The sequence below is a fragment of the Taudactylus pleione genome, unplaced genomic scaffold (genome assembly GCF_031769625.1).
Source record: "Taudactylus pleione unplaced genomic scaffold, aTauple2 ptg000055l, whole genome shotgun sequence".
NCBI classification, from domain to species: Eukaryota; Metazoa; Chordata; class Amphibia; order Anura; family Myobatrachidae; genus Taudactylus; species Taudactylus pleione.
Window position 1 is genome coordinate 12,474,409 of NW_028284457.1, and position 18,625 is coordinate 12,493,033.

Below are 18,625 nucleotides of genomic sequence, written 5' to 3' on the forward strand. Positions count from 1 at the left end.
CAACATCTACTAAAGCAGGTGCTCAAGGGTATAGACAGGGCACCTGCAATTAAAACAATATTTCACAATGTTAAATCAAAAAACATTACCTCTAATAATGAAAGGAAAATTTACTGATGAAAAACATAAAATTACCAATATGCCATACACCACAAACAGTGGCAAGGAAAGGCTCAGGCCTTGGCATTTATTCGTGAGTGGTAGTTCTGTAACTGCTGTCAGGCTTCTTCTTCTGCAACCTCGATGATGATGCAACACCTTCTCAGAGGTATACACAAAAGAAATACAAGTGCACAACTCCAAATTAACTGATTATATATAAATAAATAAATTTTTGCTAGGGTTAGGCACTTAGAGGGGGGATCAGGGTTAGGCACTTGGGGGGAAGGTTAGGGTTAGACACCCCTAAGGAGGGTTAGGGTTAGGGGGGTTAGGTTAGGTTAGTCTATACTTACCTTACAATGATCGGGATTTCCAGTGCTGTCATACCGATTCCATATTGTTATGGCCTTTTATCATTAATTTAAATGTTGTAACAGCTATGAACTATTGGTTTTCCTGCAAATGTATTTTTAATTACAAATTTAATAATACATTTAATACTCAACTTTGCACATTAACTTGTTCCCATTTACCTGGTATTTACAGTAGTATGTATAGAAAGTCATTCTGCCTGAAATACCCAATCACATTTTAATAGCATAATAATAATCTGAATTTTAAAACAAAAAAAAACATGACATTTATGTTAAAGTGATATATTACTGCACATGACATACAAAGCTGTGATGAGTATGCAGTCAGTCCCCAGTGATTACCTGGATAAAATAAGAATCATATGTTAATATGGTAAGGAAACTTAAAAAATATCATAGATCATCAAAAACATGAGTAATATTTAAGATACAATAATTCCAATAAAGTATTTATACTGTACATAGCAAACTTATTTGTAAGACAAAAACATCTCTCTATATTGAACTAAGCAAAGTCCATGTCCATGTCAATATAGATAAAATTGATAAATCCTATTCTATTATACTGATAACGGCTCAGCAGCATTTCCCCTGGTTCATTTTTCCATCAGACGTCTTTGGGAAGTAGATCCACACACCGTGGGCTCCAAGTTTAGAAAGGATGAAGTCAAGAAAATTATCATCATTAGAGAATATCTTGATTGCCCTGTTTGTGTTGATGACTGGTGTCTGCATTGCATTAATAGTGCTTTATTTTGTGGAAGAACCCAAATCAGAAAAAAAAGAGAGTGGTAAGTCCTTAAATGGTCTTCGCAATTTAATGAAAGACTGACTTTGATTAATACATGCAATCTACTACTAGTTTAGTTTTAATTGACTTAATTTCAACTATTACTGTAAATTTACTCTTTTGTTTCCAATGTAGAAGATTGTGCAGCTTGCGTTTGAAATTACACAAGCTCATTGATGAAGTTTATTTATACTGTATGTATTTTTGCATGGTGGTGAATATTTGCATTTTACAAACCTGTGTTATATAATATCCTTTTCCACCTATAACATTTTTATATCATATAAGAGAATAAAATACAGAATTCACATATTATGTTTTATCTTTTGCTGTTTCCACACAGTAATGGCGGTTTTGAGCATGTATAAACTATATGATTCTTTAAACACTCCTAGCACAATTCTAAATTACCACTATTCACAAGAATATGATTCTACAATAAAAGTTCATAAAGATCTATGTGCGTATTTCTTTAGAAGATGCTAGGTACCTGCAATTTCCACACTCCTGGATGTATGAAAGGAAATAAAAGGTCTCTGGATATCTAAAATAATAACATATAATGTGTACATAGCCTTAAATCTTTCTTTGGCTTAACCGCCCCTAAAGACATTACTACCCAGGTGGTTCTGAAATCCAGCCGTTATTAATCTCTGTTTCATAAAACATGTAATATGTGGCCTGTTTTATTAAATTGGGCATTATATTACAACTATTTTTAAAAAGACAAATTAAAGTAATGCAGCTAATGCATTTATACAATGTATAGCAATAGGGTGTGATTCAGGAAGGATCGCAAGTGCAAAGCTGCACTCAGGCAGCTTTACAATTACGTCCGTGCTCTTATGCAAATGTAGCAGGAGGTGTATGACATCCCTGCTGCATTTGCGATCCAAGCACTGGCACAGAGGTCACAGGCTAGATTCACCATCGCGACCGTCGACAGCCAGCTGAGTAAGCCTCAGCTGACTCAGGCTAGCCAGCTTGCGAGCCCAGGACACTGCGGCGTTCAACGCATTCCCGGGGGTTGCCACTCCCAGAAAACAGGCACCGACCCTTAAATGCAGCTGCCTGTCAATTAGAAGTACACTCTTCAAATAGAAGGGTCTACGTGCGACTACACAGGACCCATTCTTCACACTTGCAGAATGGGTCCTGTGCTCGCACAGATTCAGTATGATTGGGAATCTGCGATCAGCAGTGCACGCAAGTCCACAGTTCAATGTTTAAACTCAGGTCCATAGTTCAATGTTTATACTCATTAAGTACAATGTTTGTCATCTTTTGCTTTGATTTGGCACTCGCAGAAAGACTAAATAGTATTTTACTATTTCTACTGGGGGCACTGCATAGGGGGCACTACTACTCTGGGCACTGCATAGGGGGGACTACTATTGGGGCAATGCATAGGGGAGACTACTACTGGGTGCACTGTATAAGGGGCACTACTGGGGGCACTGCATAGGGGGACTACTACTGGGGCACTGTATAGGGGGTACTGCATAGGAGGACCACTACTGGGGGCACTGCATAGGGGGCCCCAAAAGCATATTCTTGCACCTGGGCCCACCACTCTCTAGTTCCGCCACTGTATGGGGCACAATCACCATCATTATAATATATGTATTGAATGGTGCACTACTGCCTGTAGTTGGATATCACATGATAAAATAGGTAATAGTTAAAAGTGCCTAGCTGCCACTTTTCAATAGATGTGTAGCAGGCACATCATTTTCAAGCCAAACTATAAGTGTTCCTCCATTTGAAGGAAGAAAGCCACTTTGAAACATTTTGCTTGTCACAACACCCTTATCACTCTAGCCCAGGACTAGACAAAGTCGTTGACTTCTACGTAATGCGTCATGCCAAGTGTACTTAAGTTGTTGTTTGCGCAATAATTTTCTAAAATAGCAGATTCTCATATAGGTGTAAATGTAATAGCCTGCGACTTGCAGGTATCGTCGTTTTCCCAGCAAGTCTGCCAGATGTTTTAATGGGGAAATCATTTAATAGGCAAAACCAACCAGGTTTTGCCTTTTAAATGATTGCCCCTTTAAAACATTGAGCAAAATTGCCAGGAGCTCGCCGAAGCCTGCAAGTCGCAGCCTATTACATTTATCCCATAGTTTATTTGTTATATATAGCCATACCCATATTGGACAACCCTATAACCACTTGATTTGTGTCATGTCTCTTTTTTCCACTGTTAGCTTGTGTTTGATTCCCAACAGAAGTTGCCAGCCCTATCACTGTATGTGATAGTGTGTATGTCAGTGGTTCCCAAACTTTTTTAAATCATGGTGCTTTAAAGTATCAGCATTTCTACCACAGCACCCCAGGACCAAAAGTTTGTTATTGAGAGATTCAACAAAAAAGAAATGAAGTAAATTGTGCTTACCTGCCACCCTTCAGTTCAGTTATGTGGAAGTTGACAGGGTTGCGTTTCTTTTTGTCCACATATTTTTTGATTGGCAGCTATTAGCACTTGTTTTGTCTATCACACTGACTAAAAATAATTTTATGTGGTGCTGGACCACCAAACCGTGGAACCGCTGCAAGTGCCCTGAGGCACACAGTTTGGGAACCACTGGTGTATGTAGAAACCGCAGAATCTTTTTAGATACAGTACAAATTCATCAGATGTGCCTCATGCCTTAAATTTAATCCAATATGTATCCAGACTTGGGCAATATATAAATTATCCACTTCTGGGGTTTGAATCCTCTAGAATTGAAACCATTTGTTTACACTGTATGTTTATGCTTTATTTTCTGTTCTCACTCATTTTTTCTGTACATAGGCCCCTTGTTTCCTTGCATATATTTAGGAGCCTACATTTACAGCATTCAAATTCTATACACAACTTAAGCTCACTGACACAAACCTAGAGATGTACGGTTCGGTTCTCTAGAGATCTGAATCTACCTGAATTTGTCGCAGATCTAATCTCCTGAGGAGATCCGGATTAATCCGGGTCGTGGTTCTGATCTTCCAGTGGTTCAGAATTCGGATTTTAAGTCCGATATTAGAATTTTGGATTGCAACAATTACATGCTTTTAGCTACTTTTTAAAAACTTTTTACCATTTAAAAAAAAAAAACAGATCCAAAACCAAAACACTTGAGGGTGGTTTTGCAAAACCAAAACACAAAGATTAATCCAGATTCAGAACCAAAGCTGGGGGGTCAGCGCACAACTCTACTCAATATGAGATGTACTTACAGTAGCTGACCCACATTCCCAAGACTTTAATTATGAGTTTCTTAACCATGTCATGGTATGGTACTCAGAAACATTGCTGTTATATGGTGGGGAAGTAGAATAATCTTTTTTTGTTTATTTTTTTATACAGACAATACAAAATACTAAAAGTACAACACAGTAACATATAGGATTATATGATCCAGATTATTTAAGAAACATCAGTGTGTATGAGGAATAGTAGGTTAGTTAGATTTGACTGACAACTGAGTATTAACTAATTTTCTGTGCCCCAGCTTCTAGATTGCTGGGCAGTGTCTCCTCTCTTATGACCCACACAGCTCTATTGCAGTGGGAGTATAGCAACAATAGCCTTTTAAAACTGTAGCCAGTTGAGCGCGAAGGTCACAAGCCCACCCTTCACAAATGACCTGTTCTATTTAAATCTGCCAAGAGCACAAATTGGTGTGCCCGACTGATTAAGGTTTGTAGGGGTTTGTGGGGGCCTGGGCACTGAGGATGGCATGACCAAATCTGGGAAGCATAGCCCTGTTCTCTGTGCGCTCAGCAAGAGGGAAGATCCAGGGAAAGGGTGAAGAGGGTTTTAGTGCGATCGCCCTCACCTGTAACACTTCTCCTCTCTGCCCACTACCACGCTCCTTGTCTGTATAGCAGTCCAGCCACAGCAGCACATTGGGCAGTGAGAGGAGACTGGTCCAGCAGTAGTCTTTGCTTTCTCACTGCCCGAGGTGTGGCCAGTGGTACTGGGCGAAGGAGTAGGGGCGATCGCAGACTCGTGCCCCTCCAACCGGCCTGGTACCGGGTAAGTAGTACACACTCCCCTCTTCTCTCAGTGCCCCTAGTGGCCTCCATACCAACCAGAACACTTGCCCACCACCATCCAAGCCCACCAGATGTACTTACAGTTTGGATGCTTGGCCAACTGGAGACAGTTAAGCAAGTCATGGACATCTCCCCAGCCAGCCTGGGAGTCAATGAGTACCACTAGTTTTAGGGGGACCTGCAGCAGGATAATACTGTGCCCTTGCTGGATCTTCTGCAGCGCATGCATAGACCCTAATCCTACCATGCAGCAGCACCCCAAGTACACTGCAATGCCATTGTAGCAGGGCCACTATCAGGGAGGGACTGCTGGGTCTGCAGTCACAAGCTTGGACAGAGATGGGTCGTGCCTGCAATCCCTCTGCCTGCCCACTTTACTGCCCACCCACCTCCCTGCCCACTGCCCATCACCTGCCCACTTCCCCATTTACAGCCCGCCCTCCATTTAGCATGGCCATCAACCACCCACCAGCCTGCCCGCCAAGCAATAAAGTTTTTTTTTAAAAGACCTGGCGCATGACTTCATGGTGTCACACCACGCCGCTGAACGAGAGGAGCCACGTTACATGGGAAGTAGATCACATTATAGTTACTGAATTATAATGTGCACCTATTCTCTGACTTGTCTACTGAATGTGATTCTTGCTTGCGAATCTGACCTCAGATAGCTTTGACTACTTTATCATCTGCTGTGTCGATACCTTGTTACCTACAGTTCATTATTGAGTTACTTCCATTACCATTTCTTGGACACATCGTATCCCACACAAGTCTTCAGATGACTCTGAAAAAAGTAAAAGGCATGATGGATTGGCCTCAACCAAATGGTCTTAAGGCAACACAGTAATTCTTAGTATTTGTAATTTATTATTGCAATTTTATTCAGAGGCATTCTATTCTTATTGCTTCTATCACAGAGCTTACCTGAAAGATTGCAAATTCTAAGAAATGACCATCAGAGGCATCAAACTCTGAATACACCTACAGTAGAGAGGCTGGCATTCTTTCCCCATGATTATTCTCTCCCATGGGTTCCTGTGCTGATTAGAGTAAAGGAAACAAGAACATTTTAGCTTTGAAAATAGATACATCTTTTGGTAGTGACACTTCACTATAGACCTTCTTTTTTTACAAAAAGGCTCAGTACCTTAATCCTTGCCAAGCAAGGTGGTCATTATTCTTTTGCCAATCTTAATGATAACCTTTCAACCTGGTACAAAATATCAGAAGGCGGATGCTCGCTTGACTCTTCTAACAGTTAAAACCTCTTCTGAGAACCGACTTATTGTGGATCCCATTTTCAATGGATACTTACCTCTCACTACATGCAGTAGCTAGGATGAGATCAAGTTGCTAGAAATTATGAATGGCCTTCTCACTGCTGAGATGTAAATGGGTATGTTGCAGCTTGCACTGTCTGTGATAAGAACAAAGTACCTCATCAAGTTCCTTTAGGGCCATTGCCTTCTTTCCTATAGCTGGGTACACACTAATAGATATATCTCCAAATTCCATTGAATGGGCAAAATCTATATACATGGGCAATATCTATATATATCTATATATATCTATATAAATATATATATACATATAATGCACCGCCAGTGTGTACATCAGATATGTTTGTGAACGACGTTGTACACAGACATATCTGATCTGCTGTGTACGGGCGACTTGCCGATCGCCTGAACACATACTGCGGGACCTAGCAGTGATTGACAGCTGAACTGGGCAGACGATTTAAATGCACACACATTTGAGCTGTCAAACCCAGCACATCTGGCAGACGAACTGGTAAGTGTATATACACTTACCAATCATCAGATAGGTCGGTGGGTCAGCCGACCCGTCGACCTAGTGTGAATTCAGCTTATTAGTAAGAAACAGTGGACCCATATCTCAATGGATTTATTACTGATTTACCTCCTCCCCCACAGCAAGTAGTTCAGTATCCTGTGGCTCATAATAGATAGCCCTTAGAAAGTAGCTCTATATCTGATAAATGTTCCTGACACACACACACAGATAAAGTTTACTAAAGCTGTCTCAAAGCAATAAACATTTTTACCATACATAAGAGATATTTTACTCTTTCCAGTCTTTGTATGATAAAGTAAAATAGGATTAGATACCAAAATATTTTAATGGATTGAATTCAAGGTTAAAAAAAGTAATGGGTGGATGGAATGAATGCTGTATAACACAAGGTTAGCACTTTTACACATGTGGAACGGCTGCCCGCTTCTTTAGAAATTAGGTGTTATTAATGCTTCAAAGTATCTTCTAATAATTCCTTCAGACCACTAATCTCGTTTTTAGAAGTTAATGAGTATAGGTCCCAGTGATAGTGCTAGGGCAGCGTTCGGTTCGCAGTGTTCAACACCACCCCCACTAGCGCACCCAGGGAGGTTCTGAGTACCCAGAAACCCCCCCTGACAGACTGGAGAGCACAGCAGGCACCATCTTCTTAAGCCCAGTCCCTTCGCAGCATAATGCAGCGATTTGCAGGTCAATCGGGAGGAGATGGAGCCAATTTGAGTTTATGCCATTAGAATTGCGTAATTTGGTTCCACCCCCTCCCGATTGACCCGCAAATCATGGCATTTAGTTGCTAGGTGGAGGTCCCTCAGGTCTAAAACCCGCAGCTGCTGCAGGGTAACTGTGTAATGTATGTATGACATACAGTAGATGTGTGTGTGTAAGATATGTCTGACATATGTATGTGTGAGTATATCTACATGTGTATACAGTGGCGGATCTAGACTTTTCATTTAGGGGGGGTGGTTTAATGATAATAACCATGATTCCTCCTCTATATATATATATATACATATATATATAATTATAGCACACGCATAGGGACATACCTACACACCCATACTTACATAGGGACATACATACACACCCACACTTGCATGGGGACATACATACACACCCACACTTACATAGGGGCATACATACACACCCACACTTACATAGGGGCATACATACACACCCACACTTACATAGGGACATATATACACACCCACACTTACATAGGGACATACATATACAACCACACTTACATAGGGACATACTTACACACCCACACTTACATAGGGACATACCTACACACCCACACTTACATAGGGACATACCTACACACCCACACTTACATAGGGACATACATACACACCCACACTTACATAGCGGCATACATGCACACCAACACTTACATAGGGATATACATACACACCAGGGGCATTTCTAGAGAGATGGGGGCCCATGTGCAGTCTCCAACATAGGCCCCCTCCTCTCCTCCCGGCGGCCGGCAGCACACTGAGCTGTGCGCGGCCAGTGCCGGAGTTATAGACTCTGGGCACTAGAGTGTACCCAGAGTCTATAGTGTATGCACAGGTCACTGGGAAAATGGCCACCGCGGCCATTTTCCCTTTACTGCGCATGCGCAAACGACAGGAAAATAGCCGACGAGGCCATTTTACAGTCGTTTTACAGCGCCGGACCCCACGCCGACGTGGGAATCCAGAGAGGTAAATAACATTATGGGTGCAGGGTGTGCAGTGCAGGGCCCCCCTGGACCCAGGGGTCCGTGTTCCCCGCACACCCTGCACCCATTATAGATATGCCCCTGATACACACCCACACTTACATAGGGACATACATACACACCCACACTTACATAGGGACATACATACACACCCACACTTATATAAATTTAGTTATAAGACACACTTACTTGTATCCTATTCTTACATGCTGCTGCAGGTTGTTGATGGGGGCGGAGCTGAGCAGTTTCCATCATTGCGGGGGGCGCGGGTGTTGGTGGTGGCGGCAGAAGGTCCAGCAGCGGTGAGGGCATTGGCGGTGGGCCTGGCCGCGAGAGGATTCAGACCCCGCCAGCCATTATGCCGAATACGGCAGCGGCACCCACTTCAAAAATGGCACCTCAGCGCTATTTTTGAAATTCAAAGATGGCCGCCGCTAGCCAATCATGGCTTGTGGCGGCCATCTTTGAATTTTAAAATGGGCGCCGCTGCCGTACTTTGCAGCATGGCTGTTGGGGACTAGATCCTAGAAAAAAGAAAATTGCCCCCCAGCACACTGCAGATAAATCAAAAATACTTGAATCCTACATGATAATAGAAATTCAGAGGTATTGGTTCATGTCCGAGAAGCAAGGCACCCCAAAAAATTCCAGCCAAGGACCATCCCCAGGGCATCACACGAAAAGGGGAAAAAAGGTGATAGTGAAGTGTAAAAGGATAGATGTGTAAAGATAAATCAATAAGTGTTAATGAAATGTAAAATAATTAAAATGACATAAATAATATACAAACGAATAGAGAAGTGAAAAAATATTCTATGTGAATTAAGTGGTGATGCCTTGAGCAAGGTCCAGCCAGAACAACCGCGGGGGCCCCACTCCCAAATGCTCACCCTAAAATAATTATTGCTACATAATAGTAGCACCCACTCTGGGTCATATAATTACAAATTGATGTACTGCAAGATAACAGTACATGTATGAGCTGAGAGCTAACTTACCTTGGAGGTACCCCAAAAAACCTCCACATGGCACTATAAGGATCAGGACCTCCTCCTAATGTTGACTCCCTTCATGCCTCCAAACTGCAAGCAAAAAGTATGGTAGTTGCTCAATCAGCTTAATAATATACTACAGGTGCATGTAAAGGGCTTGTAAACCCCGCCCTTTACAAGCACTTGTTGTATATTATTAAGCTGATTGAGCAACTACCATATTTTGTGCCCGGGGACTAGATCCTCTCAGATCCAGGCCCGCCGCCGACACCTGAACAGGCACCGGTCCCACAGCTGCCGCCGACAATGATGTTCTGAGCCGTGATTGGGTCGCGGTGGCCATCTTTGATGTCATTGGAGGCGGCGGCACCTGCAGAGGAGCATAGAAGCCCTGAGGAGGTGGTAGCCACCCCCCAGGTGAAGATGCCAGAAGCCCTGGTGGGTGGGCGCCCGCCAGGCAAAGACGCTGAAGCCCTGGCGGGTTGGTACCTGCCAGGTGAAGACGAAGAAGCCCTGGCAGGTTGGTGCCCACCAGGCAAAGACACCAAAGCCCTAGTGGGCAGCAGCCATGTAAAAGAGCTGACAGGCTGCCGCCCACTAGGTGAAGAGGCCAAAGCCCTGACAGGTTGGCGCCCACCAGGTGAAAACACCGAAAGTCCTAGTGGGCGGCGGCCATGCAAAAGAGCTGACACAGGCTTCCGCCCACTAGGTGAAGAGGCCGAAGCCCTGGCGGGTTGGCGCCCACCAGGCAAAACCGCCAAAACCCTGGCAGGTTGGCGCCCGCCGGGCAAAGACACCGGAAGTCCTAGTGGGCGGCAGCCATGCAAAAGAGCTGACAGGCTGCCGCCCACTAGGAGAAGAGGTTAAAGGCGAAAATGCCAAAGCGCTGGTGGGTTGGCACCCGCCTGGCGGAGAAACCAGAAGTCCTAGTGGGCGGTGGCCATGCAAAAGAGCTGACACAGGCTGCCACCCACTAGGAGAAGAGGCCGAAGCCCTGGCAGGTTGGCGCACGCAAGGCGAAAACGCCGAAGCCCTGGCAGGTTGGCGCCTGTCGGGCGAAGACACCGGAAGACCTAGTGGGTGGCGGCCATGCAAAAGAGCTGACACAGGCTGCCGCCCTCTAGGTGAAGAGGCCAAAGCCCTGGTGGGTTGGCGCCCGCCAGGTGAAAAATGCTGAAGCCCTGGCAGGTTGGCGCCTGTCGGGTGAAGACACCAGAAGACCTAGTGGGTGGTGGCCATGCAAAAGAGCTGACACAGGCTGCCGCCCTCTAGGTGAAGAGGCCGAAGCCCTGGCGGGTTGGCGCCCACCAGGTGAAAACGCTGAAGCCCTGGCAGGTTGGCACCCACCGGGCAAAAACACCGGAAGTCCTAGTGGGCGGTGGCCACAAAAAGAGCTATCACAGGCTGCCACCCACTAGGTGAAGAGGCTGAAGCCCTGGCGGGCCGGTGCCCACCAGGCGAAGATGCCATAAGTCCTAGTGGGTGGCAGCCATGAAAAGGAGCTGACACAGGCTGTCGCCCACTAGGTGAAGATGTGGAAGCCCGGGCAGGTTGGTGCCCGCCAGGTGAGGACGACGAAGCCCTGGCAGGTTGGCGCCTGCCAGGCGAAGACACCAGAAGTCCTAGTTTGAGGCAGCCACGAAAAAGAGCTATCACAGGCTGCCACCCACTAGGCAAAGACACTGAAGCCCTGGCAGGTTTGCACCCGCCAGGCGAAGATGCTGGAAGTCCTAGTGGGTGGCAGCCACAAAAAAGACCTATCATAGGCTGCCGCCCACTAGGTGAAGACGTTGAAGCCCTGGCGGGTTGGCACCCACCAGGCGAAGACACCGGAAGTCCCAGAGGGCAGCAGCCACGAAAAAGAGCTATCACAGGCTGCCGCCCACTAGGTGAAGACGTCGAAGCCCTGGCGGGTTGGCGCCCACCAGGTGAAGATGCCTAAGCCCTGGGGTGGCGGCAGCCATGCAAAAGAGCTTAAAGGCCGCTGTCCCCCAGGTGAAGACCTGTAAACTAAAATATTACAATATTAAAGAGTGTTGTGTTATTTTAATATAACGTTTTCATATGTCCCATTAAGGCTGCTTAGACATGATCTGAAAATTCACAAATCTTATTGATTTTCAGCCAATCAAATTTCAAAAAGCAATTCAATTATGATCATTAAGGCTGACGCCTTAATGGACGTGTTCCTTGCACAATACAGAAATGATATGCCATCACACCCTGTGGTTAAAAGCAGATTCAGCACTCTCACAGACTGAGATTGCTGTCAGTCATAAAATGGTGGAGCTGTTAATTCACAGAATTGTGTGCTCATTGGAATACACACATGCAGTCTATGCAACTGAGGTCAAAGCAGAGAATAGAGCTGTGCAGATGGGATAAAAGTAGTGTGGATGGGGGGAGGATACACAGCAGCGTGGATATGTGAGGCACACAGGCGTGCAGAGGTTAAGCAGTACAGAGGGGGGGTTGCCAAAGTAATGGAGATGGGTGGAAAACAGTGGTGCGGATGGGGGGAAACAGAGTGGCACAGTTTGGGGGGACAGTGACGTGGATAGGGGAAAAGAGTGGCATGGACATGGGAAGACAGAGCAGTGCAGATGGGTAAAGAGAGATTGGTGCAGATAAGGGAAAACAGACTAGCACAAATAGGAGAACACAGTAGGGATTGGGGAAGACAGATTAGTGTGGATGGGTAGGAAGACAGAGTAGTGCAGGTGGGGGGAGGAGACAGAAGAAGTCTGGCCATATGGCATCTTGACGAAACGCGTTGAGGTATTTCTGGTGTTGGTGGTCCATATCCTCCTGCTGATGGTCCTGTCCAGATAAGCTGTTTACTCTGTTCTTAGATGTATGTTACTATTGTTTTTTTATTAAATGTGGTTTTAAATTTACTACTCATTGGTACGTTATTTTTATCCATACCTGCAAATCCTGGTGAGTGGCATGGCGATTAATAGGACAAAGCCTTGAAAGTCCCTTGACATGCCTATATGCATTTTACTTATTTTGGTTGCTGTGTATTGGTACTTGCACTTTGGCTGGGATACACTTTATATTTGTGTATATCACCGTATTAATTTATATATGTTTTTTCTTTTTGCCTAAAAAAAATTTTCTGTGCTTGGGAGATGCGGAAGGAGCTCGCCTGATTGGATTTATTATTTAAAGACACCTTTGAAGGAATTACACCAGATGATGCTGTCGTCTCACTATCACTGAATATTATTTGTTTGGACATTCTTGAGCAACGGTCCTATTTTGGAGACTATTATAGCAGCCACACTAAGAGAAGAGGAGTGTAACCTTGATTCCTTTGTGACTGATTGGATTTCAAGGAAAGGATATTTCATCCATCTCTATTGATAGATAGAGCGCCGGTCACCACTATTTGTTTATATATATGTATATGTATATATATGCAATATAACATATGTTAAGGATATGCGCTTAGTGATTTCAGAACTGTTACAGCAAATATAAACTCCACACTGTGCTGCAGAAAACTTCTGGCACTTGTAGTGCACTAGGCTTAAAAATTTGTTCAAGCCGCTGCTTTCCCTCTGCACTTTAAATCCTGTGACCTCTCCAGGAAAATAGGAATCTGGTTTAAAATAAGCAGAAAGGGAGCGCTATATAGTGCATTATCCTTTTATTAAAACAGATAAAATCTCCAATTAACATTGAATGATCTAGAAGACTCGTACCAAGCCTCACCCTCTGATGAAGTCTAATGATGAAATGCATTAGGGCTGGGCTTGACAAGGTGCTTCTGACAGTGCTCCAGCGCTCCGGCTGTCCATAGGCGTCCAAGTGTTCCCAGCGTGTGGGTGAGCTCGTACACGTGTGGAGAGGATCCGTGAGTCCCGGGGACAAGCAGGAGGTTGCCGGGTCTGTTATACTTATGCCATGTGGTATCCAGTCCACACAGGGTGAGACTTGGTACAAGTCTTCTAGATCATTCAATGTTTATTGGAGATTTTATCTGTTTTAATAAAAGGATAATGCACTATATAGCACTCCCTTTCTGCATATTTTAAACCATATATATATATATATATATATACACACACACACACATATATATATATATATATATATCCAATGGTCCGTCACTCCCAATAATCGATAGTCAACCACCTGGGTGCTCCTGTTAAAAATAGTATAGATGTAATCGGGAAGGTACTTAACTAAAAGTACAAAGCCACACAGGTCACTCCAGGATTTAGCAAAAAAATGATATATTTGTAAAGATGTCCTGATCGACGTTTCGGGACCACGCTGAGTCCCTTTCTCAAGATCACAGTAACATAATAAACAAGTACAATCACTCGCTTACCATATATATCCCCTGTGCACAAAACCACGCTGCCGTCGGAGCTGAGAGCGGCGTCCACGCCCATCCGGTAGAGCACTCTGATGGCGTCATCACCTTGTTGGTACTTGTTGCCATGGTAACTCCAATGGCAATCGAACCTGTCTCTCGCTCCGATTTGCAGCTGGAATATAAAAACATACAAATAGTGAATGCCATTGCATATAAGAAAGCATATTAACCAACAAGATTAAATACTTTTACATTATATATCTATAATATCAATTTAACACAACACTTAAACTATAAGAAACAAATGAAAAGAAATAATTGCTCTATCTATGGCAGTGCCATTATCAAACTGCTACAATAATTAAATCGAAAAAATTATTATTGTCACCCCTCGATATTAGAGGAAAACCTGAGGCTTAATACTAAACGATTCAAAATTCTACATGGAATTCCAAATAATTTTCTTGTTTAGTCCATAAGGTTGCTTAGTGTTTAAACGTAGAATCCATTTCGTTCCTAACCTCATGAGTTCTTGTACTCTATCACCACCACGGGGTTTAGGAGGAATATGATCTATGATCATGTATTTCAAAGATGCTAGAGGGTGTTTCAACAATTTGAAGTGTTTCGCCACTGGCTGCTCTATATCCTTACCTGCCAGTGATTGCCTAATAGCTGAACGATGTAGAGCCATACGTTCTTTAAAGGCTCGAGAGGTCATGCCTACATAGTACTTACTACATGGGCATACAATGAAATAAACCACGAATTGTGTACTACAAGTTAAGATGTACCAGATATTGTATGTTATATTAGAATGAGGGTGACTAAATTTAGACCCTACTTTTAGAAAACCACACGTAGTGCACGAGGGACACCCTGGTTTCTTAACTTGGCCAAACAAACTCATTTGTTGTTTCCGATTAGTAATGTCAGCTTTTACCTTATCCTGTAAGTTATGTCACCTTCTGTAGCTGATCATGGGCCTAGTGTTTTTAAATGCTGGAAGACCTTGATCAGTGGTCACTATTGGCCAAGTAGCTCTAGATGCTCGGGAATCACAGGGCTCGCTGTAGTATATTTTGTAGTCCAAATAAATGTTCCATCTTCGGTAGTACTGTCCTTCTTGCTTTTAGTTTGAAATAATTCAGAACGCTCCTTATTCAAAATTTTCCGTTTCATGTCCATAAGATGTTTAACTCTATAACCTCTTTTCCGAAATTTATCAACTACTATATCCAAGGCTTGTGGTAACTCATCCTTTTTACTCGTTATTCTAGCCACTCTATGCATCTGAGAGTATGGCAAACCACGTTTCAACGCTCTTGGATGATGGCTGCTAAATTCCAGTAGCGTATTTCTATCAGTGGGTTTATAAAATACCGCCGTAGAAATTTGCCCCTCTGTTATGTTGATTTGTACATCCAAGAAATTAATGGTGCTGGCACTGCTGGCATAAGTAAATTTAATAGGAGTATCCAATAGGTTAATGTTCTGCATCATTTCTTCAAAAAGTATTAGACCTCCTGACCATACTGCAAACAGATCTTCTATATACCGCGTAAACCACTAGAAATAGTATCACAATACGCCCCGCTGACAAAGGCGGGGGGATTGTGATACAGGATATGTCAAAATATAAAAATGAAATTTACAAGCAATTATCAGACACTAATACTTATCAGAAACTTTCAGGTGATCCTACTAAACAATTTCAAAAATAGTTAGAAATTTTCTTACAAACAGCAGCTGATGCAAAACAAATCAGCTTACAAACTTTAGCTGCTTTAACTCAAAAGGAACCTGTAGTACCGGCATTATACACAGTTCCCAAAATTCACAAGAGTCTGAGTGACCCTCCTGAGCCAGAGGGTCACTCTATCAACCAGTTTCTGAATTTTTGGATAAACTCATCCAACCTCATGTCATTAAACAACCAACTTTCTTAAAGGATACAAATTCCCTCTTGAGTAAATTAGGTGAATTTACTTGACTTGACCAGCAGGATTTATTGTGTACGATGGACGTCTGTAGTTTATATATGTCCATCCCACATGAATTAGGAATTAGAGCAATGATCGAATTTTTGAATAGTCTCACGGAAGCGCTGGGTCTTAACGTGGATTTGTATGTGCAATTGCTCAAACTTACCCTCACAAGAAACTATTTTATATTTGATGGTATTTATTACCTGCAAATAGCCGGTTGCGCAATGGGGTCCCATGTGGCACCGGTGTACGCCAATGTTTTTATGTTTAAATTTGAACAAGAATGCTTTTTGCACAATTCCAAATATAGCTAATATTTCAAGTGGTATACGCGGTATATAGACGATCTGTTTGTAGTATGGTCAGGAGGTCTAATAATTTTTGAAGTAATGATCCAGAACATTAACCTATAGGATACTCCTATTAAATTTACTTATGCCAGCAGTGCCAGCACCATTAATTTCTTGGATGTACAAATCAACATAACAGAGGGGCAAATTTCTACGGTGGTATTTTATAAACCCACTGATAGAAATACGCTACTGGAATTTAGCAGCCATCATCCAAGAGCGTTGAAACGTGGTTTGCCATACTCTCAGATGCATAGAGTGGCTAGAATAACGAGTAAAAAGGATGAGTTACCACAACCCTTGGATATAGTAGTTGATAAATTTCGGAAAAGAGGTTATAGAGTTAAACATCTTATGGACATGAAACGGAAAATTTTGAATAAGGAGCGTTCTGAATTATTTCAAACTAAAAGCAAGAAGGACAGTACTACCGAAGATGGAACATTTATTTGGACTACAAAATATACTACAGCGAGCCCTGTGATTCCCCGAGCATCTAGAGCTACTTGGCCAATAGTGACCACTGATCAAGGTCTTCCAGCATTTAAAAACACTAGGCCCATGATCAGCTACAGAAGGTGACATAACTTACAGGATAAGGTAAAAGCTGACATTACTAATCGGAAACAACAAATGAGTTTGTTTGGCCAAGTTAAGAAACCAGGGTGCCATAAGTGTCCCTCGTGCACTACGTGTGGTTTTCTAAAAGTAGGGTCTATATTTAGTCACCCTCATTCTAATATAACATACAATATCCGGTACGTCTTAACTTGTAGTACACAATTCGTGGTTTATTTCATTGTATGCCCATGTAGTAAGTACTATGTAGGCATGACCTCTCGAGCCTTTAAAGAACGTATGGCTCTACATCGTTCAGCTATTAGGCAATCACTGGCAGCTAAGGATATAGAGCAGCCAGTGGCGAAACACTTCAAATTGTTGAAACACTCTCTAGCATCTTTGAAATACATGATCATAGATCATATTCCTCCTAAACCCCGTGGTGGTGATAGAATACAAGAACTCATGAGGTTAGAAACTAAATGGATTCTACGTTTAAACACCATGCAACCTTATGGACTAAACGAGAAAATTAATTGGAATTCCATGTAGAATTTTGAATCGTTTAGTATTAAGCCTTAGGTTTTCCTCTAATATCGAGGGGTGACAATAATAATTTTTTCGATATAATTATTGTAGTAGTTTGAAAATGGCACTGCCATAGATAGAGCAATTATTTCTTTTAATTTGTTTCTTATAGTTTAAGTGTTGTGTTAAATTGATATTATAGATATATAATGTAAAAGTATTTAATCTTGTTGGTTAATATGCTTTCTTATATGCAATGGCATTCACTATTTGTATGTTTTATATTCCAGCTGCAAGTCGAAGCGAGAGACAGGTTTGATTGCCATTGGAGTTACCATGGCAACGAGTACCAATAAGGCGATGACGCCATCAGAGTGCGCTACCGGATGGACGTGGACGCCGCTTTCAGCTCCGACGGCAGCGTGGTTTTGTGCACAGGGGATATAAGGTAAGCGGGTGATTGTACTTGTTTGTTATGTTACTGATCTTGAGAAAGGGACTCAGCATGGTCCCGAAACGTCGATCAGGACATCTTTACAAATATATCGTTTTTTTGCTAAATCCTGGAGTGACCTGTGTGGCTTTGTACTTTTAGTTAAGTACCTTCCCGATTACATCTATATATATATATATATATATACATATATATATATATATATATACACAGTATATGTGTGTGTGGGAAGCGGACCCCCATGTAAAAATCCTGCGTTTGCCCCTGACCCCCACGAATTATACACACCTATGTTCTTTTACCCTTAGATTTATTATTAAATTAAGTAGACAATTTTTGTAGCAGAAATCTCTAGCAAGAGAGGCATTACAGTAGTTCCACCTTTAAACATTTTTACATTGCTACTATGGTGTCATAGCCTCTGCATATTTGAAATGCTATTTAAATTGATTTTACATATTTTCTATATTCCTTAAATCCTTTGAAACAGGGGCGTATCTATAATGGGTGCAGGGTGTGTGGGGAACACGCGGGCCCCTGGCTCCAGGGGGGCCCCGCACCGCAC

General features: G+C 42.7%; 1 protein-coding gene across 1 annotated transcript in view; it reads left to right on the forward strand.

Annotated features, from left to right (window-relative positions):
* The first annotated feature begins 1,137 nt into the window (after positions 1-1,137).
* LOC148535176 (ovochymase-2-like) overlaps positions 1,138-18,625 on the forward strand; it is a 163,496-nt gene continuing 146,008 nt past the window's right edge. The window contains exon 1 of the mRNA XM_088464456.1: positions 1,138-1,267. Coding sequence (XP_088320582.1) covers positions 1,138-1,267 — 130 coding nt within the window. The remainder of the gene's footprint in view (positions 1,268-18,625) is intronic.